General features: G+C 41.7%; 1 protein-coding gene across 7 annotated transcripts; it reads right to left on the bottom strand.

Annotated features, from left to right (window-relative positions):
* Positions 1-2,054: 2,054 nt before the first annotated feature.
* On the bottom strand, positions 2,055-16,665 carry tbcelb (tubulin folding cofactor E-like b). Of its 7 annotated transcripts, none has more exons than XM_026998473.2 (10): positions 16,572-16,665; positions 15,367-15,447; positions 14,808-15,024; positions 14,261-14,429; positions 13,784-13,923; positions 12,648-12,829; positions 11,041-11,297; positions 10,482-10,608; positions 9,942-10,058; positions 2,055-5,412 (listed from the first exon to the last, which is right to left on the bottom strand). In XM_026998473.2, exons 4-10 carry the CDS (start codon positions 14,397-14,399, stop codon positions 5,085-5,087), a joined length of 1,290 nt encoding a protein of 429 aa, XP_026854274.2. In that variant the 5' UTR covers positions 14,400-14,429; positions 14,808-15,024; positions 15,367-15,447; positions 16,572-16,665; the 3' UTR covers positions 2,055-5,084. The 7 variants fall into 7 exon arrangements, with proteins under 7 accessions (XP_026854274.2, XP_026854271.2, XP_026854273.2 ...); XM_026998470.2 differs by having other exon boundaries at positions 16,501-16,665; XM_026998472.2 differs by having other exon boundaries at positions 15,367-15,451; positions 16,501-16,665.
* Between the last annotated feature and the right edge of the window lie 2,109 nt (positions 16,666-18,774).

Below are 18,774 nucleotides of genomic sequence, written 5' to 3' on the forward strand. Positions count from 1 at the left end.
GGGAAGAAAGATGGGAGTCAGACGCAGCTTTGTTTCTGGAGGGACAGTGGAGGTAACCAGAAACCAGAAGGGGGCTGGACGTGTGAAAACCTGTCGGACAGAAGGCCGAACCTGGATTCCCTATGACCAACGTGGGAGTCCCAGTGGAGGATTATTTTACACCTTGTTGCCTTGTTGTGTAAATGCACCCATATTCTTGACCAATCCCTTATGCAAGAAGACATAAAAGATGATAAAGAGTATAACAATATCCTAACTAGCTGGTTTGACTTGACTCATCCTGCGGTATGTCGAAGGATAAAAACAAGGGTTGGAGAAGAAGAGAGGGCACGAGAGAGTATGATTATGATTCCTATCTTCTCTCAGTCTTGAGTTTTGTATGATGTAATGAGTTTGCTAATAAAACACATCGTCCCATGTCTTTCATGCCCATCTTTCTCTCATTCTTCTTCCTGAACAGCAGCCTGGTGGTTGTGCAATAGGTCAGCTCAACAGAGATGGCTCTGCATCGTCTGAGTCAGTTTCTTTGCCACAAAGAACGGACTGAGACTGGCTTAAAGATAAGCCCTAACTCCACTGTTTGGGTGTAGGAGTCAAGTGTCTGATAGGAGTCAAGCAGCAACAAATCATCAGGTCCATCAGCCACCTGAAAACTGGTAGATCAAAATCAGGCTGACTGAATTACCATAATGTCAACAGGTACAACGAGGAACTGTAGAGGCAAGGAACCGTTTCCGTGGGAAAGGGGTCAAATGTAATGTGGAGTACCAGCGCTGTTCTGGTAGGTCTACCAGGCCCAACTCTGGAAGAGAGAGAAGGTCCTGGCCAAACACCCAGCCAGGTCATCTAATATCTCAATTTCCATCCTATACCCCTCCTCTCACCACAATCTATTGCTTAACATTTGGTCCTATTTTTCTCTCCTTTCGTCCACAATGTCAAAGCTCCCACCAAGTAACCCAAACCTCCCCCAAAATTTACTCCCTCTCTTGGCCACACAATGAGGCTCCTTCAGCCTTCTTGCCCTCTCCCCAGCTTCATGGTGCTCGGGGTGGATCAGGCTACCAGCAACCCTGCCGTTTCCTTTTGGTACAGGATGAGGCATATAAAGCTTTGATTTAAGCCCCCACCTTACCAAAATGCACAAACTTCCAAAAGCCTACCCCTCTTGTGACCTTTCTTTTGTGGTCAGCCTCTGCTTTCATGGCCCAGTAACCCCTCATCTGACTCTCACGCTCGCTCTCCCTTCAGATCACCTTGGTTCTTGGTGTTTGCCAAGCTGATGGTCACTTGTAAGCTCTGCCTCAGGACAGTTTTCATTGCCTGATAGTGAAACCACTGAAAGAGGTGGGAGTTTTTAATCTGGGATGACAAACACTGTAGGTCTTGCCAGAACTGACACGTGTAGCTCTTATCTCTAGGTGTGACAGGGCTAGTCCAGCCCCTCTTTGCACCTAAGAGCTCGGTGACGGCAATTAAACCTGATTATTTTTTCAGCCAAGATGTTGCAGTGATCCAGCAGGCAGGCATGTGGGTAGCTGGGGAACTGGATGTACTCCAGTTGGATGCGAGTGTTAGTCTGGGCTGAGGAGTGAGATCTTCACTGCAGCTGGTCTCTGAGGACCAAAAGTGCTAGCACAGCTAAAACAACCTGCAAAAGTCAAAGCTAAACTGCTGATACAGTACTCATGTTTGTAATTCTTTATTTAATGACAATTTTAGATTTTTAAAGTTTACTCCAAATAACAATTTAGACATTAGGTTGTAAACAGGATAATCTACAAAATATTAGAATATGAATTATGAATTGGCCCTTGATATTCAACACAAGTGTACACATTTTTTAAAGGTAAATATTACAGAATTCTTTTTTAGATCCACAGCTTTAGTGTATGTAGTGTTGGACAGTAGATCTTTAAAAACATGCTAGTAGCAAACACTTCAATGTGCAGCAGATTGAAGTGGGGTTTTGTGGCATCATTCTCTGCTCCAGTAATGAGAATGATTCATGTTATTCACATTTTACCCAACAAATAAGAGATGCTCGCATTCTGTTCAGAATAATAAGGACATCAAATTTATTTTATTTAATCTCTCTCTCTTCTATGGAAAATCAATAGAATATACAACAGCATTCATTTAACTGCTGGCATCACACATGACAGAAAAAACCCAAAAGAAAATGAAACAACAGCAACAACAACAACAACAACAACAACAACAACACAAATGCAATATAAATATCAAGATATTCCAAGAATTTGCAGTTGCCTTCTTATGTGGTTGCCCTGGATTCTATACACTGAAACGGCCTAGAGAGATCCACAAATGGAAGAGTGCACACTAGTGCTTGCTCCTTTCTGACTAACTAATCAACACTTTGGTTTTAGAGCATAGGAGAAAGTCCCCTTGGGAGCTATTCTGAAAAGGCTTCGCATCAACTTATCAGGCTTATCAGGAGCAACATATGAACACCAGACCACTATAAAAGTAATCCAGAGACAAATTCAAGGCAACTGAGAGATGGAAAGCCCTGGAAAGCAAGTAGATGACACCAATCAAATAGGCAGAGAGGATATGTGCAGCTATGGTGACACTCTAAAAAGAATCACCAGCAAGATTCTCACTTTAACATGAGGCAGAAAAAAGTAACAAAAGTGACTCAGTATGACAGTCAAAGAATAGGGCATGAATGATTCATGGATGAGACGACCGTGAGATGAAATAGTGATTTGTTGATCCATTTGTTAATATTGAACAATGGTAAATTTATATCGCATTGTATACAGGTAGCATATGGGACATTGACACAACAATTACCAGTTATTGAGACAAATTGGATAACAATGTCTACATAAGTTATCTTATCAATAGGAGTAACATATACAACCTCTTTATCTACCCTTGACCCTTAATTGGTCTTGAGCTCTCCGTTAGCATTCTTGTCTAGTGTAGAATTGCATAGGGTTGCCTGTAACAGGAGAGGGATGCTACATCCAGACCACCTAGTCCAGGAACACAGTCACTTTGCTGGGAAATGGTAAAGGAGAGGAGGGTCAAGGCCTAGTAATCAAGCACCTAAAACGTATAGACTGGTCATGCAATGGTCATGTTAAAAACAGACTCTACAAATATCTGACACACAGAAATGTCAGTATTAGTGAGGCTGTGCTATGTGACATTGGAAAGAGTAATTTTCTATTATTGTAATTGGTTTTGAAATTCGGGTCACATAACCTACAGGCTCAAACATAGTAAAAGTTACCATTAGTTGGAAAAAACAAGTAAAATGCTCTTAGGTAAAAACATTTATTTTAGAATAATGGCAAGTATTACATTATGATGGCAAATTACTAATCTGAAATGCATCTGCATCTTGCCTTCTTGAAGACAGATCACTTGGAAGATAATATAAAAGGATATAATTGATGTCTCTTTTTGTGGGTAAACAAGACACTCAAAAAGAATGACTGAAAATTCTTAAAATCTTTTTGTTAGGCAAGATCTTTTTTACATGACTTATAATTCATATTATTAAGCAATCTTTTTTGCATTCTATTTTACTGTTTTTAAAACCACAACAAATTGATTAAAAGTGCTTAATAATAATAATTTGGAACAAACTCTTTTTAATATACAATTCAACACACATTCACCCATACACACATCATTCACCACAACCTCAACCAAAATAAGGTATATATATTCTGGTCATAGCACTAGAGAAATCAGAAACTACATCTATCAAAAAAAAAACAAAAAAAAACCACCAGGAAATATTATGGTGCTAAGGGATTACATACTGGCCCCTTTTTTTAATGTCAGCCATCTCTGACAAGCACTGACTAGGCATATCAGTAAGAGTTAGTGAGTCAGGGCTCATTGTCACATGGACCAACAGGGGAGGAAAAAATGAATCTAGAGGGCCAACATTTGCCAGAGCAATCTCAGAGGTGACATTGTGCAAATGGAAGAGTGGGAAGAGTACGTATGGGCAACTGAGTATCGGATGACTGAATCCCCCTTTAAGGGACACAGAGCTCCACCTAACTGTGACCGGTTGGTGGTCTTAATAATAAGGGACATTTGGCATAAGGATGTGAATTGCACACGAAGAGACATATGAGCCTGTAGGAATCTCTGGATGGTGGTTGAACCTGTTATAATCCAAGTAGAGGGGAAGCCACCCACGCTGTGTGGCTGGGGAGATGTTGTTGTTGTTGGCTATCCTGACGCTACCCCCCCCCCCCATCCCCCCCGGCACTCTCCAGTGTCTATATCACTGCTGACTCCTTAGAGGATGGACTGCGGAAAAAGATACAGCAATCTCCCTTTTCCTACTACCTTAGCCCTGTGGTCTACGTGACTGGAGAGAAGGGAAGCTCTTGGCATGAGGCCAGTTTAATAAAGTCAATATCTCTTTACTGGCTAGCCATGATGATTTCCTAATCCAGCATTAAAGGTCTCTCAGGTTCTCTTGAGCTGTAACAAGAGCGTATTACTGAATTAAAGAAATCCCTGGTGTTTAAAACCAACAACTCGCAGTCATGTGGAATTTAAGCATGCTCAGAGCATGTGCGTATGTGCGAGACTGTTAAGCAAAATTGTACCTTGAAGCTACACTATAAGTAATTAAAAACAATACTCTGTGGAGCTGAGAAATTTGTGGGATTATTTGTTATTCCTGAGAAGCAGCCTCACATATTCAGATGTATGCTTTACTCGTCAATCAAGTAAGTTAAAATGTCTTTAAAAAAACTGCAGTGTTTAAGCATCAATTCTCTTTGAAGAGATCCTGTTGGTTAGAGTTAAAAAGAAACAGCATCCCAATCTACAATGGGTGACTACTATTTGTCATGGACATGATTAGAACTCCAAAAGTCAAGATGGAAGACAGTTGTCTTTCAGAGCAGCCCTGTGTTTCTTCCCAATACCCATCACAGACAAACTGATCTATCAAATTATATGTTGCATTAGATCTCTGAAGTCACAGTAGCTTCATTAATAGATCTTATTCCTTTTGCTTCTTCCTTGAAGAGCAGATCTTTTTCCTGAGCAGTTTCTGTGTTTTTCTATCCCTTGCATCACTGGGTCTTAGGCTCTACCAGGATCTCATCTCCGTCACGTATGCTGTATGAGTGGAGGGCCCGGCCCCCATACTTCAGCTCCTGGGGTGCGAGCGCATAACCCAGCTGCCGGTCAATATAGTAGACGCGCATCTTGTTGGCCGGCAGCTGTACCACAGGCCGGAGCTGTTTCTTGAGGTCAGCCACAGTCTGCTCCAGCCGCACCTCCAGATCTTTGGTGTGGTCCCCGTAGCGCAGCTCTACCTGGGCACAGCTCAGCGGCCGCAGGTCCACCTCGGCCAGTGGCTCAAGACGCCCGTAACGCGCTACCAGGGAGTGGAACCTGCTTGAGAGGTCAGAGATACTTTGATCAAGACCTGGTCTGTCTCACCTCAAACAGGGCCTACTAGATCTATGATGGACTTAAGAAACCAAATGAGAAAAAAAAACCTAAACAAATGGATTCCTCATAAGAGTGGGCATAAGCATATGAAACACTAAAAAGAAATGAAACAATAGAGAACACATAGGAACAACTGAAGAGGCAGGTCAGGGGCAACATCTCAAATGGGCTTCTCTGGTTCAGACTCACGCAAGGCTATTTCTATAGGAAGGAGCCATGCCTACAGTGTACTTAGGTGTTTTTAGGCATGGTAAAGAGTGTATTTATGCCTGTGTGTATCCCTGGTAGTGTATCTAGTTTTGGAATCGCAGTCTCTTCTCTTGCCGTGAGAAAGCTCTCACCAAACCCCCCTCCCCAGACCAAAGGATTGTGGGAAAGACAAGATGAGAGCACGCAGGAATGAACTGATAAAACTGGTGAGCCTTTTTTTGCGCTTTTTTTGCTTTAAGGTGCCACAGTACTGGCTGAGCCAGTCAAGGTAATTTCCCTCCCAGCCTGTCAAACAAGGTGTCCCCACAAAGCAGAGGCTGAGAGTGGGTATGTTCCTGCAGCTCTCGGCCATTGCCATGGGAATACAGCCCTGGACATACAAAGTGCCACTCTGTCTGAAGGGGGGTTGAGGGGAAAAAAACAAAAAACAACAAAACAAAAAACAAAAAAAGAAAGCCCAAGCCTTGCTCAAAGGTTTCATTTAGCCAAGGCTAAGTTCTCTTAAATGCAGGGGAAATTGCATTGGTGGTGATAACACAGACGCCCTGAATTCCTCACACACACGCCATTCTTCCTAGATCAGCCCCAGAGATGAGCCAGACAATAGCTAGTAGAAAGTACAGTGGGTTCATAGCAGGAGATATACAGTGAGTCTACTGTAGGTAGGGTAATTTTGTAGTCAATGGACCTTGCAAACAGAGAGAGAGAGACATAAAGAGACAGGTACAGTGACTTACCTTATTTAGTAAGGATACAATCATGGCAATGATGAACGTTTTTTTTAAGGCAAATGATGAGGGCTCGTTTTCAGCTAGGTGACTTCTTATGGGAGTCTATCTGTATACTATCAGATCAAAATGCAAACCTTTGAGACCGCTATGTCTAAATAAGATTTACATTCTAAATAAGAATGTAAATCTTCGTTAACTAAATTGTGCCTTTGAAATCTTAAATTAACAATAAGTCATATTAGATATAAGACATATAAGAGATATTCTTCAGTTTTTCCTGTGAATGGAAAAGTTATCCATTCCAACTTTGGTGTCCTGCATAAAACCAAGCTTTGGACAAGCAAATTTTTTTTTTTTTTTTTTGTGGATAGTGTGTTTTTCAGTTGGGAAACCACTGGGCAACCTAATCATATCAGGACTTAGTGTCAGTGGTCTTCAGATCTTAGTGAGTCAGTGGGCAGTTGGTGGAATTTACAGCAGCATTCACTGTACTAATTACAGGCAACCTGGTACAATACATAAATTTATCTGTCATACATTATGCACACACACTGCTCAGGGACTATTTACACCTATTACCTATCCTCTCATCTTTCTAAAATTTCCCTTAATCCAACTCAGAGGATTATGTCAGGAGCAAGGCACCCTGCTGCACTCTTCATTAAAGTTGTTTCTCCCATTCTCCCGGGTTACTGTCTGTAACCCTCATTTCCTTGGGTCCACAGTCAATCTAGCCAAGGCAATGGTTACTCAGTGACACATGGGCCCTCTTTGGTCTTCCAGTCACACTTCCCTCCTCTCTTTCCTTCGTTCTCAAATCGCCTCTTCCACCCTTCATCACTTTCTTCTCCTCTCTCTAGCTGTGGAGTCTGGGCTCCAAAAGACTGGTTAACAGCCATACTTCCCTTGCCTCCACTCTCCTCAGCTCTGTGGACAGAGTCTCAAGCTTTCTCAGCTCAGAAACATCACCAAAACACACTGTCATGGGCAGTAAGTCCATCGGGTCATATATCAAATCTGTTTCTCCTTTTCATTTACTTCTCGTCTTGTTTTTCTTCAGATGGTTATCTGTCGCCCAACTCTCTTTCCACTCTGCTGGAGAAGAGTGGCCTAAGGTCTGTGCTACCAAGCAGTGCATGGTTAGAATTACTAAGGCCAGTGCTCCACTCCCTATACATGCTCACATTCATAGAGATAACAATGACACGACTACTTGGGCCTGGTCTTGGCCTAAGCAGGCATGGAAAAGGCTGGGGTTACATAGTTTTTTTTTTTTTTTTTTGTTTTTTTTTTTTTTTTTTAAATCTCTCCAGTTCCTCAACACTAAAATCTACAGCATGGAAATGAATGCCTGCAAGAGTTTGGTCTTAAATGACCACATGAGAAGATTGGTCTGTTAAATGTGTGCTGTGGAAGCTACTCTGTCTCCAAGCTGCTGGTCTGATTCCAAAGTCCTGATAATCTATGGACTGGTTCACTGTAAGCTGAGGTCATGTTCTACTATTGAAGGTCAACTGCACACTTTCTCATGTCACATGTTCTCGCTCCCTATCTTTCATCACAAGGACGCATGGTTGCTTCAGCCCAGGCCCAGGGGGGAGGGCAAGGTGTCTGAGTCAGAACAGGAGCAACCTTAACTCACCCCTGGTGTTTACCCTACACCAAAGCAGCCCACTCAGCACCTGGCCTCTCCTGCCACTCCCCTGCCAAGCCAGATCTCAGCCTGGCATCCCTGGGAAACCTCCTCATGCTGTGGGGTGAAGGGGAGGAAGAGAGTGAGCAAGTGGGGGGGGGGGGTGAAAGAGGGAGAGAGAGGGGAGAAGAGTGAGTGAGGAAGTGAGGGGGGGAGGAAGAGAGAGAGGGAAGAAGAATGAGTGAGGAAGCCAAGGGGGAGGGTGTTATAGAAAGTCCTGTCCACTTACTGTAAGTGGTATGGTGCATACTGGCCTTTCATTAGCTTATGGGGGAGTTGGTTTAACCATTACACATTCCCCTCTCCTCTGGATATGGGAATCCCTGCATCATAATGAGGCCGGGAATCTATATGTCCTCATACAGAAAGTGTGTAAGCCACTCATAGAAATGAAGAAGAGCAACCGAAAGAGATTACCAATTCCACCTCACTTAAAAACCCCCCTGCCATCTCAGCAAAGAAAAGCAAAAGAAAAGATGGGAGGGAAGTTGGTGGTGCTGCTGGGTGGAGGAGGGCCATATAAATGAGGAAAAAAAGGCAGAATCAAGCTGCCACCTTGTATATCGGTTTCCCAGCTGAAGCATTCCGGCACAATGGTGTCTTTGAGGAGGCAGAGACTGGTCGCATTGTTTCTCAAAGGTTAGCCTTCTCTACGGCAGTTCGAGACTTGCTGTGCTCACCGCCGAAAACGTCCCTGTTCTCCGCTTCCAGGTTAAACACAGCATGGAGGTCTAAGGAACTTAGGGGACACCTCTTAGTCTTGCCCTGTGTGGGCCACTGGAAATGACCCCCCCCAACACACCCGGCATGGAGATGAACAGAGGGAAGAGGAGAAGAAGAGAGAGAGGGAAGAAGCTGGAACAGGGGATGAGTGTAGGACATCGGCTGGATGGCTGGAACTGCTCATCCGTGGTTGTAAGGGGAAAAGCAAGGGAAACAAAATCGGTGGGACACACCAGATGACGGTCTTGACAAACGTTGTTTTCAAACACAGCCAAGGAAAGAGAGGCACACACGTGGTCATTGTGGTATATGATAGTGCGTGTGTGTGTGTGTCTGTGTATCTGTGCGTGCGTGTATGTGTGTGTGTGTGTGTGTGTGTCTGTGTATCTGTGTGTGCATGTGTGTGCACGCGTGCGCGCCTGCACTGTGCATGCGTTACTGATCTCAGATGTGTTCTGAATGGATCAGTGCACACAGAGAGCTGGGCTCAACAATAGCTCCTAAAGCTCTAGCATTTGAAGAGATGAGGATAGCAGATAGGTAGTAGGTTTGAAGCCCAGTTAGTCAGGAGTGGAGCAGACACTGGTGACTACTCATGACCTGTGTGTCTGCTATTGTGCCAAATGCATTACGCATGATATAATTAAAATGATTGACAAAGATGTTTGAACCCTGATAAAAGAACATCTTGTAGACAGAATCACACGTAACACACAGGACCACAAGAGAGTCAGAGAATGATCACATGAGACTCAGTTTATTATTTATAACACACTAAGCTTGTTATGTAAAAATAATTAGATATAAACACCGTAGGCCCATATCTCTGCTTTCTCTGTTTTTTGTCACTGTTGGTGCAGTTAGGAACCAGCAGGGGCACTATCACCTGTGCTAGTTAACCTGAGGTCCAAACTCAGTTCAGACAGTAACCAGGGCAACTTACAAGTGTTCCAAGTCTTATAAAAGAGCTAAACCTATACAATAAAGTCATACAATAACTGTGTGTGTGTGTGTGTGTGTGTGTGTGTGTGTGTGTGTGTGTGTGTGTGTGTGTGTGTGTAGGTGTGCGTATATGTATATGTGTGCATGAGTGTGCTTGTGTGTGTGTCTCATACCTCTGTGGCAGCTCATCCTCAGGGCAGTCTAGGTGGTAGCGGATATAGAAGCGCTCTGCATCCTCTCTCTCACCGTCTGTCACCACACTCCCATTCAGAATGGTCACAGCTGGCAAACTGTAAACCCACGAGAGATGCTTAGCCATTTATTACACACATCACAGAAAACCATGGGGGCAATAGGAGAAGGGTGCACTTTGTCAATATAAGACCTTAATGTGCTCTCTAAGAATACTTTTTCCATATGGGCATTAAACATGCATTGCTTACTGTAGACTTATGTAATTTATTTTGCCTGTGGATCTAACAGTGCCTAGACTACAGAGCATTTAATCCTTATGTACAAAAGACTTAGCTATGTTTATCTATGTAAATATTCTATAAATAGGGCACATGATTAAAACACATAATTACCATCATCATGCAATTTTGAATGTGATGTACATATGAAATGTTGCGTTTATGTTTCCGCAGTTTTTGTATGTATATTTTTTGTTTGTGTGTGTATGTGTGTGTTTGTGTGTGTGTGTGTGTACTTACTGTGCTATCATAAGGTAGCGTCTCTCCTGGTCAGTGTATGGCTGCAACAAGGGAATACCCATGAGCCGAACCTCATGAAGCTTTGGAAAGGAATTCAGCTTCTCAATGTCCTCCCAGCTAGTCAGGCCTTCAACACATCAAGGACAAACACATTCATCTTAAGATTTTATTTTCACATCAGACATACGAAATTAATCATATTTTTGCATTCACGTGCCCTGTGAAAAATGACTTTATAAAATTGTATTTGAACATTCTTAACCAAACAACATTTACAGTTAGGAACTGCTGGACATATCAAGCAGAACTGAAAACAAAGATATGGTAAAACTGGTCTGACTGTGCCTCGTTTCTGAATGACATTGCATCTGCCTTCAGTAGATCAGCGTAAGTGTGAGCTCTGTGTGTGCACATGCCTGTGTCTTCATGAGCTCAGAACTTGCCAACCTTCTGAAACCAAGTTGAAATCCCCAGCTTTCAGACCACCACGCACATATCCCTTTCCCAGTGTTCTGCCCTCCTCTCGCCCCATGCAGATCCCTCCCCCTGGTGGGCAGACCTGAGTTATGCAGGTTGACGCTGTGCAGGTTGGGGAAGAGGCGGCACAGCGATTCATCAGGCTCACGGATGCCAGCGAGTGAGTTGTTGGCCAGGATGAGCGAGACCAGACCCGGGTACATGAGGCCCAGCTTGCGCACTTCGGCCCAGTCGCACAGCTGGTTGTCGGTGATGTGCAGCAGGCGCAGAGACGGGTAGGGCACGGGTGCCAGACCCACGCGCTCATATTCGTTCAGGCACAGGAAGAGCTCCTCCAGCCTGCGGAGGACACAAAGGCACAATTATGGGGCAGACAGGAAGGTAGCGAACGTGTCAGCAGGGGCACCGGCTTGGGTGAACGCAGAGCTGAGAGGGAGAGATATGTGCACGCGCACACGCACGCACACATGCACACACACACCATCAGGCACACAGAGAGGCAAAGACGTAGGAACGCCCCATTATGTATTTAGATATGGAATACACATGTAAACAAAAGCTAGCCTCTATCTGTCAGTCATTAAAATACTTAATCTTTTCTGGATAAAATGCCTTAAAGACCATGGATTTCACAGAAAAGCTGTGAAAATTAAGATCAAAGAGCATTCTAAATTAGTGATGAAGTATAAACATTGTACAAAATAAGAAAAGACTACAAAATAATATCCGAGTGTTTATATGACCCAGTAAGTACTATTAGATCAACCAAGAGGAAATGGAAGCTGCATCCTTCCATTTCCTCTGTCGTTCAAATCTTAGCATCAAATCTCAAAGCAAGAAGGGGACTTTTGAGGGAGGCAGCAAAGGGGCCAACAATCACTTTGATGGAGGTACAAAGTTCAGTGTCAACGATATCAAGAGTTCTGCATACAACTGACCAACATGGGAGGGTGGCTAGAAAGAAGACATTACTGAAGAATAAACAAATCAAAGCATGGCTGATGTTTGCCAGAAAGTATTGGAATAAGCAAGCTAAAATGTGGAATATGTTTTTGTGGTCAAATGAGGCAAAAATTGAGTTTTTTGGCCAAAAGTCAAAATGCAACGTGTGGTGCAAAGCTAATTCTTCCCGCGGTTCAACAAACACAGTTCCATCAGAGAATGACTGGAATGGGAGGACCAAAGGACAGAGAGGGATGGTGCAAAATATAAGGAGATTTAACAACCTGCTTTAGTCTGCTAGAAATGTAAAGCTTGGGAGAAACTTCACATTTTACCAGGACAATGATCCCAAGCACAAGGCCAAAGCAAGACAGGAATATCTGAAAAACCAAAAGGTGAACAGCCAAGTCAAAGTTGAGCTCTCAATTCAGTCAAGAATCTGTGGCACTATTTGAAAATTCCAGCATCATACAACCAACTTCAACAATCTGGAGCAAATCTGCCAAGAAGAAAATCTCAAAAATCACTCCCAAACACTCAAACAGGGTACAGACATTGTTTCTGAAGGTGGTTCAACTAAGTACTAATGTGAAGGAGTTGAGAGGTTTAATATTTAGTAAGCAATACATTTTCACTTTAAAAATGTATCTTAATAGCATATTGGTTTAATGGCTAGCATACATACACACACACACACACACACACACACACACACACACACACACACACACAGATTCACACACTTACTCAGGGATCTCCTGTGTGAGTGTATGCACCATGTCCCAGGAGACGTGTGTGTTGTTGAGGACGAGGCGGCGGAGGCCTGAGAAGGCTTCAGCTGCCCCAGGCTCCAGACACGCCTCCTTCAGAGGGTTCATACTCAGATTCAGAAAGTCCAGGTGAGGGATGTTACAAAGGATCTTACTGATCTGCAGAGAAACACGCAAGTGGCTAAGAATATTAAAAAGGCGAGTTTAGTAAGAATTACAATTATTTTGGGAAACACTGCAACTAACACCTTGTCCGTTGTATCTTTTATATAACACCACTCCATTTCAATGTATACTCCAAGTGTCTCATTTAAATTGCTAATCCAGAGATCCAAAACCTGTGTGTACAGTGATTGGGGGATTTGCACAATTTTCTTGGCAACTTTTACATGTAATGATTTTGGAACCCAATAGCTAATCTAACTACTTTATGGTGTAAAATATTGAAGAATACAAAAAAAAAAAAAAAAAGTTAGGCTGGGTGTACTGCAGTGGGCAAGATGTGTTTCTAAGAAATACTTTGAAATGTTTAGCATATGAGAATACAAATGAAGTGAAATCACAGGCACTAGTGCATGATCAGAGCTACAGTCAAAAGTATGAAAATGGCTCCAGACAAAATAAAAAAAGTCAGGGCTTTTTATTCCCAGTCTTACATGAACAAAATAAATTACTGAATACACAGTAATGCAATTAAATGCATTTTATACAAAATTTTGAATAAGATGCAATTCAATAATTTTTATAAAATCAATTTTTATAAACTAAAATTAAGTAGACACTTAGCTAATTGCAGAGAGAGGAGCATATTAGAAAGTCATGATCAACATAAGCCACATGGTGCTGTCTATTCAAAATGAAGAACGGGAAGTCCATGATGACTCCTACAGAGAAATGATGCATGATTTTAATGATGGAGGCATAAAAATTCCCCATTGGTCCCACAAACACCTGTTCTGGCAGCAATTTTAGTGTTCCCAGAGGGTTGTACATCCTCGTACTATTATTAACTTAAAAACTAGCACAGAGTGCACAAAGTCTTATCATAAGCAACCAGGCACATGCTCACACCCAACCCCCCCGCACACACCATGCAATGTCCCTGTCCCTCACCTCTCCCCAGTCTCTGAACTGGTTGTGGGAGAGGTCTAGCTCCACCACATGGGCGCAGAACGTCGCCACCTCCTCCTCGTCCCCAGCATGGCTAATTCCACAGCTGTCCAAAACCAGCACACTGGGAAGATTCAGGCGATCTAACATGCACAAATGAACAGTGAATGAGGTTGAACTTCAAAGCACCATTGTCAAGGCCAATATTCTTCAAAATTGTGTACCAGCCATGTGCCTGTTATGGACGCTTGCAGTGTTCCTGGTCATTTTAGCTGAAGCAAGGTCAGCCCGCATGCAAACCACATCAATATTTCTTTATACCAGACTAACACTTTGCAATTTAAACATAACCATGGCCAACATGTAGCCAGGATGTAATCTCTGCACTTGAATGCTTGAAGTACAATTTAACAATAAAGAATTTAAAAATATTATCCATCATCTTAATTAAATAGTTATCTCCTACAGTTGCCCTCTCACCTTTGACAGGCGACCCCTGAGGGCTAGTACGGATCACCACCCCAGCGCCGGGCCCACGGCAGTATGGGAAGTTGTCTGGGCTGTACTTCTCACTGATGACCTGCACCAGAGTGCGTCCTTGGTCCTCTTCAGAATCCATCTTTTCCTCTCCTCCACACCACTCTTATAACTAGATGAACACAGAGAAAAGCAACAAACCGCAATAGCCATGAACTGTGTTTGAGTTGAGCAAATTTTCAGTGCACTGCAAGCTATTTCCAGTCAGTTGCTAGATATTTTGAGAGGGAAATGTATTTTAGGACACTATTACTGGAGACCTCCTTATCACAAGGGTACAAAGGTCGAAAGTAGAAGATCTCAGAATAGAAAAACACTGCAAAGGTATGTATGGCTTGAAAGACCTATTCTGACAATATAACTGGAGAAAATGATAAACTGAGAAAACACAAGGACAAAAGAAGACAAACGAAGTACTAATGCAAACCTGTCTTACTGCACAAATTCAATTAATTTAGCTGTTTGGATCAAAGTTCCTGAAATCTGTTACCTTACAGTTGGAGGCTATGCAATAGCCCTGTTCTGGATACCACACAACCACAGTGGCCCCTGCCTGGGCCTTCAGTTGTCCAGGTGGTGAGGGAACTCGTACATGCAGGCTAGAACGAAGCCTGAATCCGAGCCCAGAGGCCTTGTGGGTCTAGGGGGTCCACACACAACCCTCGGTCCATGCAACCCTGTGCTCACAAACAACGACCAGGATGTGTCTGTGGTGGGGGGTGGGGGTGAGGTTGGGGTTGAAACAGAAAAGAGTGGAGCAAAGGATAAAAGAGAGGAGCTGAGCACATCACATAGACCTATGTCACAGAGCAGCCATTCTCCTCTCCTTGTGACATCAGCACAACTAAGTAACATTAGCAGCAGGAAGAAAAGTGCTGTCCATGTAATCAGAACCCACAATGCTTTTCACCAATTCCCATATACTGTCATTCATGCTGGAGATGCAATAGCATCTCCCCTGTAGTTAAAAGGCATATATGTACTCACTGTGAAAACTGAATTTTAACAGTGCCACAGATGTGCATAATATATGTTATAAACATATTTACCCTGTCTGACAGAACACTTTAAAGAGATGAGAATGGGTATCCAAACTGAGATGTGCTTTTGTTGTGTCCATGTACACTTGTCTGGCTTGACAAAAGGAAAAAATAAAACAATTTAGCTAGATATCTTAATCTCTTTCTGAACAGTGCAGTGGTGAGATCCTTTAAATCATGTTGAAACTGAATGGACGATTATCTGTCGTGACGCCAGGGTAAGAGATCCTGGGTAGTGTGGGAGCTGTTTGGAACAATCTGCAAAATGGTCCAATTTAAATGCAAAATTATAGCCTGCTATAAACTTTGAACGTGGGTGTGACACAAAGCAACTGAATCACATTTTCTTTAAACACTTACAAACGCTAAGTGACTATTTTTAAATAGTAACGGTAAGAATTAACCAATGACCAAAGGGCTAGAATGTAATTTTAAATAAACCACTTGTCAAGGGATCAACGTGCATTCTTACGCCATGGGAACAGCTGCGGAATGTGCATCATGTTGAATTTTAAATGCAGGGGTGCCATGGCAACGTTTGTTTTGAATTTAGCACTATTCGATGTAGTTTGTAGTACATTTTAAAATGTAAGGTTACAGTAACAGAATTTTGACATATCAGCTAGCTAAGATAGCTAACTGAGAACGCTCTCAGGCAAGCTTGTTTGTTTTCTCGTTTAAAGCAAACTGCCCTACAGCAGAGCAGCTTTAAAATAATGGCATAACCATGCTAGCTAGCTAGCTAACTTAAAAGTTGAGGTATCGTACTTTGTAGAACGTAAAAGTGGATTTATACTAGGATAAAAAGGGAAATTAGGTTATACTGAATTAAAAATTAAGCCATGATGTAGACCTTGTAGTTCATAACACGCGACGCGGAAACGAGCCAATAAGCGCTCGCGTAGCTCTTTAAGCGCTCGTGTAGTTGTTTATTTTTCTAACCTTTCACAGGAAGCAAGCATCAGACCGTAGAACCGCAATAAAGCGTTTTAAATTTGTCAAGTTAAACATGACCATACACATACAGCTAGCAAAATCGAATTTAACTGACATGTAGTAACGACAGGAAAATATTATTATGTTGGCGATTAAAAATAAAACAAAAATGACAACGACCCAATTTATTTCGAACATCGCACTTACCACCACGAATTGATCTCAGAAGCTGAAATAAATGCAAATCTTGAAATTTAGCTTCAAAGCTTGAACCTAACCTTATTTGGTGTTTTTACCAATAACAAACGCTCTCCAAATCGCCCTCTTGTTGTTGTTGCAGAACAGTTGACAGTATCGAATCAGGCTGGCTTATCCAGGAAGTGACGCAAAAGAAAATGACTACAAGTGTAAACGAGGGTTTAAAAAGTGCTTGAGGTGCTACAACAGAGTGAACGTCATAGATTTCTCTACACAGTTCACAGTTCATCATGGACACGGCTTCAAACATAAACTATAAAACACAGTTTTACATCCATATAATGTCATATAACTGAATGATACACTGCAAACAAGCCTATGGAGTCTAGAGTTATCTGTCTTTGTGATTGTATACTTGCATATACTACAATTATCCAAAGTTACTATTTATTATTATGTCTTACATTGTACTGTAGTAAGAGATATTTAAAATTGTAGTGAAGTACATAGAGTTTCCAGAGAAACAGGATCTTTTGGACAGAGGTCCTTCATCAGCTGTGCAAGAAAAGCGCTTCTTGCCAGTTGATGCTATTGCAGCAATGAAATAAGGAAACTGAAACATAAATAACTCATCTACACTCTTGGAACTTTAGAACCCCATGGAATGAATCTTATAATTTAAACATGACTTTTTCATATATAAACTGGCTCCACCTACTACTAATTCAGAGGCACCTTGCTTGCACATCTGATGAAGGACTTCTGTCCAAAATGTCCTGTTTCTCTGGAAACTCTGTGTACTGCACTACAACTTTGAATATCTCTATAGCTCTTTATATATATATATATATATATATATATATATATATATATATATGTATGTATGTGTGTGTGTGTGTGTGTGTGTGTGTGTAGAGAGAGAGACACAGAGAGAGAGAGACAGACAGACAGACAGACAGACAGACAGACACATTCAAAATTGTAGTAAAGTACACAGAGTTTCCACAGAAATAGAAAGTTTCGGACAGAGGTTCTTCATCAATTGTGCAGGCATATAAATCCAAAAATAATCCAGGTGAGTAACTGCAGTGTACTGTAGAATGTTTTCAGAGAAAGAGCATGTTTCGGACAGAGGTCCTTCATCAACTGTGCAAGCAAAGGGCTTCATCAAAGCTGATGAAGGACCTCTGTCTATAAAGTGATTTATTTATGAATTTATGATGCAAAACAACATACAGTGCAAGTCTTTATTTGCAGTTGTCTGGAGTTGGAAACTGCTGTTAGAAGAGTAACTATCTTAGCCATATTATTCTATGAATTAGTCAATCTTTGTTGTCCTGTCTGCAACTTGTCCAAAATGCAGCTACAAAACCCCTCACTGGCACAAAGACAAGACATAGTATCTCAATTGTCATGGCTTCTTTATAATGGCCTTCTGTAAAGCTTAGAATTGAGTTCAAAATTTAACTGGTCATATGTAAGGCATTGTATGGACTGGGCACACATTATGGCTAGTTCATTTATTATATCTTATTTTATTGCATATTATTTGTATTATTTTTTCTATTTTTTATTTTTTGGTAGCTCAGTGGTTAAGCTAATTGACTTGTAATCAAAACGTTGCTGGTTCAAGTCCCGCCACTGTTGGGCCCCTGAGCAAGGCCCTTAACCCTCAATTGCTCAAGTTGTACTCAATCATAATTGTAAGCAACTTTGGATAAAAGCATTAGGTAAATGTAATCATAGACCTATAATTGTAGAGCACTTTGGTCAGTGAAAGTTGTTTGAAAATATGATATAGAAATTATGGATTAATAAAATGTATTCTTTATCTAAAGTGTTATGTAAACCTCTCTGATAGCTACAATTTAAAACTCTGTTTAAACTATTTATATTGGGGCAAAGGACACAGGATCCACCACAAAGGATACATCCCAAAGTCATGCATGCATCTATTGTGAAAGATGTAGGACAAATTTTATTCTTGAATTTTATTCTGGAAGTGTTTGTTGTTTATTTGTTTCATATTTTAATGCACAGAAAGACATAACTATGTGCCAGTTCTTATAGGCTAGTAATATACTGTATGATTGTAATCCTATTCAGATCATAATTATTTATAAAAAATATTGTAATATTATTATCCAAGAACCCAAAACAATGGTCTGTAGATGGCACAATAGTAAACTTTCGTGTGATGGGCCAAAAAAAAGCAATTGATCTTGCTTGGTTGGTAGCTTCCTCACTGCTATGCTCCGCCCTCTGCTGGAGGAGAACTACATT

This window comes from Electrophorus electricus, chromosome 6 (genome assembly GCF_013358815.1).
Source record: "Electrophorus electricus isolate fEleEle1 chromosome 6, fEleEle1.pri, whole genome shotgun sequence".
Taxonomy (NCBI): domain Eukaryota; kingdom Metazoa; phylum Chordata; class Actinopteri; order Gymnotiformes; family Gymnotidae; genus Electrophorus; species Electrophorus electricus.